Source organism: Aplysia californica, unplaced genomic scaffold (assembly GCF_000002075.1).
Source record: "Aplysia californica isolate F4 #8 unplaced genomic scaffold, AplCal3.0 scaffold00001, whole genome shotgun sequence".
Lineage (NCBI taxonomy): Eukaryota > Metazoa > Mollusca > Gastropoda > Aplysiida > Aplysiidae > Aplysia > Aplysia californica.
In genome coordinates, this window is record NW_004797271.1 from 5216807 (window position 1) to 5224738 (window position 7932).

General features: G+C 37.4%; 1 protein-coding gene across 1 annotated transcript in view; it reads right to left on the bottom strand.

Annotated features, from left to right (window-relative positions):
• Positions 1–2272: 2272 nt before the first annotated feature.
• Positions 2273–7932, bottom strand: part of LOC101845733 (sulfate transporter-like) — an 11787-nt gene continuing 6127 nt past the window's right edge. Inside the window, exon 3 of the mRNA XM_035971626.1 lies at positions 2273–7052. Within this exon, the coding sequence (XP_035827519.1) occupies positions 4820–7052 (2233 nt within the window). The 3' untranslated portion in view covers positions 2273–4819. The remainder of the gene's footprint in view (positions 7053–7932) is intronic.

The window sequence follows — 7932 nt, forward strand, 5'->3', positions numbered from 1 at the left end:
GATCATCCATTTAAAAAATCTTAAAAGTGCACATAAATTTTGACGTATATAATTCTCATTCTATCTTACAAACCAAAGTAATTTTATTTTATTTGCGAGTGTTTGTGTGCATGTGTGTGTGTGTGTGTGTGTGTGTGTGTGTGTGTGTGCGCGTGTGAGTGTGCGTGTGTGCAATGGTGGCTTATAATGAAGGGGGCGGGGGGCAGACTCTTAACTTACAGGTAGAAACTGTAGAGAATAGACATTGAGAAACAGAACAGGAACCAATAATGAAGATGGATTTTTTTTTCTCAGAGTCGAAACAAGTAGGAGGTGAGGTGTGATTAGTCGAGGTTGGAAGGGGGGGGGGGGGCGTAGTACACTGTGCACATAACCTGTATAACTGATAAAATGGGAACTCGGTCAGTGAGGAGAGTCATATACTACTACAGCCATTCCTAGCTTCAATAAACTTACTATGTACTTTTAACTTGAGAGAGCATGATCAAAGAATAGAACACAGTGTCTCATACAGTGCATGTCATGGTGCATTCCAATTTAAAGAAGTAAGTCAGTCACCGGCTTTTATAATGTAAAGGTTTGGCGCTTCACTGTCGCACGCAGCAGACCCGAGTTCGATTCCTGAGTGGGGAGAACATTTTCATCATATCTCAGTCTTTCTGCTGGAATGTTGCATCCCTCTTAGTCTTAGTCAAGATAGACTCTGACAAGCAGGGTTGGGAGCCCGCCTCCTAAATAATAGAAAAATTTGTCGATGGGGGCATAAAAAACATCTACATTTGAAAAGAAATTTGATAGTAAGACATGACTGAGAAAGCAAGAAAATCTTGCTAAAAGCTCAAGGACTGATGAGTAAGAGAGCATAGGCCTGCTGTTACCGGGAAAGAGCTGTCATCATACAAAGAGAAGCAATCTGAACAGCAGAAGTGTCTGGACCTCTGAATCATAACATCTGCTTTTGACTAAAACTAAAACACAAAATACATCTTTAACTAAGCAGCATCAGAGACAAAGAAACAAAAATGGTGCCTTGTGGGATTTTTTTTACATTTAATTTTGTCTCATCTGTGTCTTCTGTTCTCATCTTTAACTGAATGGACAATAAGTTCACTGAATAACTTACAGTCAGTTCAAGGAAAGCCAACAACAACCGCTGAACTGAGAAGACATTGTACAGACATTATTGTTTCTTTTCTATTACAAATATACTATGTGCACTGCATTTCTTTTACTTCTGGCCGTTCTTAAAACAAGTAAAAATAGGACTTTTATAATATATTTCACTTCTATAGTTGGTTGCTTTTAAGCACGGAGAGGCTATCCCAAAAAATGCTGTTTTGAGAAAATCGAAGGTAAAGTTTTTGCCCCTTGTTCTGTTTCTTAAAAAGGCAAGGAGAGTTTTCTCTATAACCAAACAAAATTAAATATATACACACCAATGAAACCTAACTTCTCCTATAGGTAGGGCAATGCCCACCTTTGATGTAGGTCAAGATTTCTGGAAACCCCCGAAATATAGGTTAGCCCGCTTGTCCTTAAAAGCAACCAGTTCATACCCCTGCTCAAAATTAGGTTCTTTGCTATACACTTTACAACACACTGCGCTAAAGGGCACAGTGAGAACTTGTAGAATCAGAAAAGGCTACCATAAAAACCAAACAGACAGAAATGCAATGCAAACAGTCCAGTCCACACATATGGGCATCCGAATAACTTTAAATTGCCCTGACAGAACGTCTAAAATATTGATGGATTCTGCAGTTCTATTTGATTCCACTAACAAACAAGATTAAAGTAAGAGAGCAGAAAACTTGTAAGTAAATACATCACACCATCAGTTCCCTTATTATAAGGAGATAGCCCATGTGCATGTTGTGCAACATCCACACATCCAAAATGATGAAGATTCACATTTAAATTCATTTCATTCAAACATTGTAGCAGCAAAAGAACGGCATAAAAAGTTCCTTCAGTGGTGGTACTTATCAGTAACTGTTTTATAACAAAACATTTTATCAAGACAATGTCCAAAACTATTTTCTTCTTTCAGGTCGCAATATACCTGCATACCATATACATGTATTTCAATTATCAAGGAATAGAAATGGCAAATATGATTAAATTTACTCAGAAAGATCAACAAGTGCTACAAGTGTATGATATGCAATAAAGTCCAAGTAAAAAGTTAGAGGTACCTAAAAGTCAGAGGAAGGGCATATCAAAAGCCAACTACAATAGTAAAATTAGAAAGTGAAAACCAGAAAAAACCAGAAAATCAAACATAAAATTTATTCTGTAACATTAGAGAAAGTCCCAAGAAGAAATGTGAGAATACATGCATTGTCTGAAGTTAATATGAAACATGCATGCAATTTTACCTCTACTCTATTTGATTTACAGCCAAATAATAATGCTAAATTCAACATCAAACTCATGCTAAAGAAAGTTCGGTACTTGTGTACTTGCTGTTTAATCCAATATATTTCAGTATTTACCACTTTCCCAACAGAACTAGAACAGTCAAGAGGCCAATAACTGTGGGAAAGAAAAGGTGACACTGTAAGCCTTAAGGACATTCAAGCAGTGATAACAGTTTCTTCTTTCGCTTGAATAGTACCTTGTGAGAGCTCAAGAGTAGCAAAGTTTTCATTTCAAGAGTTGTGACTCCTCAACAAAACATGTAACACCTGTCACCAGGGACTGACAGCACACCTTACCTCCTATATTTATCAATTTTCATCACGGGTATTAACTACAGCCTGTAAATATTTCGTTGTTATTTTTTTTTTACACTGTCAGATCTACACCATCATTAAAAAGGATAATCCTTTTTTAAACAAAAAATAAAACATAAAACAGCACAGCTAATAAATATACATTTTCATTTTAAAAAGTGATTTAATTTAAGCAAAATCTGTCACAAGAGTGAATGTAAGGACAATTTATTTAGGGTTGAACTCAGCTAAGCAGTTAGACGCCAAAGATAAAAAAACATTTACTCAAGTGTGGATTCGTTTTTAACACCTCTGTGGATGAATATAATGCGAAAGAAAAGAAAATTCTTAGTCACCCCAGGACCTCTGACAATGTAGCCACTAAAACTAAAATCAGAGCCTATCTATGTTTCCGTAATATAATCAGAATTAGCCCTAAATCACCTCCTGGACATTATGCTAATCTGCCACAGGTTTAATCTTCTGAAAAATGTGCTGGAATATATCTCCATCTGAACAAGAGTGTGAAGTGGGAAAAACTGTGTCATGTCTCTGTCTGAAGAACACAAAGCTGAACCTGTCACAGGTAAAAGACAAGCCCGTGATTTTTTGGTGATCCATTCGCAAGTCAAACCAGTAAGCAACTAGTGTCAAAAGGCTTAAAATGGATCTCTAATGAACTAAAACTAAAAGTTAAAAAAACTCCCATCCCTCAGCTGCAAAGGGAAGGAACCAATATTCCATGACATAGTATCGTGGACGGAAAGTACGGAAGAACACAAACATCCACATAGTCAAAGAAGCATAAAAAGATCTCAGGGAAGAAGAAACAGATGTCCCTGGAAGACAAAGCTTTCTTTGCCAGCAGGAATCTGTTTAACTGGTTTTGAGTTAAACGAGAGTTATTCTCTTCACTGTTTACTTCTTGCCTCTTCTCTTGACTTTTTCTAAACACTGGTCATTTTCACAATCTCTCTTTCTCACACTCAAAGCTTCTCACATTTACAGAATTTCTTCCTCTTTGCTTCTTACTTCTGGTAGAGATCCATTGAATATACAGTGGAGTGCGCTTAAACCGAAGTTTGTGGGGCTGCTGGATTTTCCTCGGTTTAGATCTAGCCGTTTTTTTGATCAAGAGAAGTTAATCAAAAAATAGAAAAAAAATCTACGGATTTCATTTTCTATAGCTTTACTGCTGTTTTCAGATTAACTTTGTTCAGTTTAAGTCGACTCCGCTTTATCTCTAACAACACTTCAAAATAATGTGCAAGTTAAAATGTTATGATTTCATAAATAATCATGACCAAAATCCTTTAAATGCCCTTGAATTGTAAAAATCCTGAGTTCATTTTAACTATCCAGGGTAGGCCTAGGATGATGTTTCCTGAGAACAGCTATCTCAAAAAAGAGGGAAAAATATACTGATAGTAATATAATATACTAACAATAACCAGCTTGAACTCAAATGTTTGGTCATCAGTAAAATAGAAATGAACCACACAAAAAGTTACCCCAAAAAAAAAAATTAAAGGAAATTAACTGACCTCTCCAACTTCTTAAAATATACCATTCAATAAACAGTATTTCTTTATAAAGTAGCATGACTTTTGCAAATAAGGGAGTATAAAAGTAAAGATTTAACATTCAATGTTAAGAACAGTGATAGGCTGTAGAACATAAAATCTTTGATTTGTGCTATATATGGCACCTATACAAAAAGAAATAAATGAACAAAATACACAACAGAATAGAATCTATATATATATATATTTATATGTATGTACAAACACAATGATACAATATATGAAAACACAAGAACTTCCACACTAAATTCTTACTGAAATATAACAGATCCGAAAGACATCATACATGACAAAGAATAAACGTTATGAAATTATAGAGGATGAATGTACTAACAGCATAGGGACCAATCGTACAGCATCTAAAGAAGAAAGCTGCAACTTTATTCATCTTTATTATAAACTGAGCAATATCACTATGACAAAATAAAAACTAAACCTTTTAAAGAAAAAAAAACAATGAAAAGGATTTCTGAAAAAAAAACAACAACAGGCTTTTATTTTCTAAACGGTTTCAGCCTCTTTTCAATCTTTCTTAGTTTCAGCAGTAGTCACTATGGACGCTAACGCAGCCTCGACAGACAGAAAAAGACGATCTCCATTCTTAGCCCAGAATCCTGTAGAATGAAGCATTGGCAAAATACTTTCAGGAATGGATGTTATGAGAACCTCTTTGTCAACAGATACAAATTCTGAGATGAGAAACTGAAGAGCCTGCACTCCCATCAAGTCTATAAAAGCCACCTCTGAAGCATCTAGAACAATTACCTTTGTGTCTTCCGGACCCGTTCCTAGCATGGTACCATTCATATGTTCCGTGTCCTTATCTGCAGTCTCCACCACTTTTTTAGCTTCCTTAAGCTGCTTCTTTAAGACAATGGGTTCGATGCCAGTCTTCTGAAAAACTTTTGCAGTGAAGATATTGGCATTGACAAAATATAAGGGTGTTTTAATCTTTATTATCTTCACACTCTGAAGCTTGGTAGCTGAAGAATATTTACTTAAAGAACGCAGTTCAACATTAAAGGCTCCAGTCTGAATCTGCCCGGCTTCCACAACAGGGGTTATCATTGACCTCATAACAACAAGGAAAAGAGAGAAGACAACCCCAGCCAGAAGACCCATGTCAGCATTTAGCACAATTGTAGCCACACATGTGAATACCCACACAGCACAATCATACCTTGACTTTCTCCACTCAGTGGGAATAACTAACAGTTTAAGGAACATGGTCCTCAGGTTGACAACAATAATGGAGGACAACACACACATTGGGAGATAGTAGAAGTATGGTCCAATAACCATGATCACAAGGAGCACAAGTCCAGCAGCGAAAAGGGAAGCGATCTGGGTCCGGCCACCCGCCCCGTCCTGTACCACACTCCGAGAGACAGAAGCACCTGTGATGTAGCTGGAGAAAAGACCACACACTACAGAACAGGCGCCACATGCCAGCATTTCCTGGTTAGCATCTACTTGATAATTGTGCTTCAGTCCCATAGTTTTTGCCATGGCTAGAGTTTGTGCGTACGATACTATGATAATAACAATTCCATCTCCGATGTAGTCTGTGACTAAGGTAAGGTCTGGAAACTTCGGGGCTGGCACTCCAATGGGCACATCCTCCACCACAGGGACATCATAAGTCTCGTTCAGATTCGCAAAAGTGGAGATAAGTGTAGCAACTATAACAACGAAGAGTTCAATAGGAACAGGAATCCTCATACGCTTCTTGAATCTCTCATTTATACATCGCTTCACCAGATAAATCACAAGCATGCATATGATTGAGATGATTAAAGTTGCAATGTTGGTCTCAGGTAGTTTTTTCAGAATTTCTATCCATGTCCTAATAACTGATGCAATTCCTTTGAACCTCGGGATGGACAAACCCAACAAACTTTTCAACTGACTGGTTGCAACGTGGAAAGAAATACCGACAGTGAATCCAGTAATAAGAGAGTCAGACATCAAGTTTGTTATTTTTGACAAACCAACACGCGACGCCAGTATCAAGATTAGACCAGCTGCAACACTTACTCCACTAGCAACTTCCATCCTCTTGGCAACTATAGCTGCCATTTCTTCTGCTGTCTTGCTACTACCTGAGTGGGTTGTATTTTGTAAGACTACGTAATCAGTCACTAGACTTGATGATGTAGTGTCCGCTATAGTGTTTGCGACAGTGCTTGCTTCTGGTAAGCTGCCTAAAGAGTCAGGAACACTTTGCCCATTCAAAGTTCCGTTCAGACATACTAATGATAGCTCACCAGCCACAGAAGAATCGTATTTGTCAAGGATGGTTGCAATCATAAGACTGAGGATGGCAATGCACCCCCACGATAACTGACGGCCTGTACCCAAGAAAAAATATGTAATTGAAGCGAAGAATGAGATGTACAGACCCACAATTGGTGGCAAAGTGGACAGAGCCGCAAAAGCCATACCCTGAGGTATCATCATTACTCCTGAAGTAATTCCTGCAATCAAATCATTGGGAAGGTCCTCTTTCACTTTGTACTTTCGAATAGTTTTTATAAATGGAAAAAATCTATTCACTGATTTTGTCACATCACATTCAGAGAAGTACCCCTTCACCACAAGAGGAATTCTACTAAACAGAGATGAGTTATCCTCAGGATCCCGAAAAGTTTCCTCAAATTCGACAAGTTTGGGATATTTCGTGATGACTTCTGCCTCTGGGTCCACAAGCTCTAAGCTGCCAGTGCTGCGTGCCGAATACATTGTCAAAATGTACCTGAAGAAAAATAGAAAAATATTTGTTTGAGTACAAGAAGAGCACTTTTGCCGAATATGGAAGTCCTTATTTAAAGTTAAAGGAACAACTTGGCAGCGTGCAATAAAATAAATAAAATGGAAGAATTTAAGTCAACCATAGGCACTTTTTCGAAAAGAAATCAGATGCTTAAATGTCTCTGATGCGGGCACAATTGTGGAAAATGCGTTATGGTTAAACAAGGGTTTAGAGAATAACTGAAATTGCAATGTGATATTTGAACTGTAAAACCGTGTCACGTTTGAAATATAAAAACGCGTGCACATGACATCATAATAAAAAGTTGCCTTGTGTGCATTAGAAGGTACAAAGTGGCTTTTTTTTCCTACAATATGGCATTTGAAGTTACAGTGTGGCATTTGAAAATATTAGGATTGTATTTGATAGCTTGCTTTTTCAAAAGCTAAGTTGAATGGCAAAGTCAAGCACATCATCTCAATAAATGGTGGGAAAACCAACTAGCAGTAGCACAATTTGAGTTGAAGCTGTCTTTGCGAGTTTAATTAAACAGTTTTCAGGCTCTAGTATAAAATGAGATCTACTGTGAGATGGTCCGGCCTGTCTCTCTTTCCCGACACCATTGATGAGCAGAAGTGTCATATTTATTTTCTGCTTTTTTATTTACTCAAAGTAAACAAAAATGAAAAATATGTGGCGAGAGACGATCAGGGTAATTTAAGTTTTCTTACAGCATCCAACAGAAATATGTGACGAGCCAGGAATGCAGGTGCCTTATTTTTTATTTGGCTCTTGGAAAAGAGGCAGAATGACAGAAGCCAACAGACAAAAGGCAAAAAGGAGGTCTATTAATACCTTTTCACCCACATAGTTTTTTGGGGGG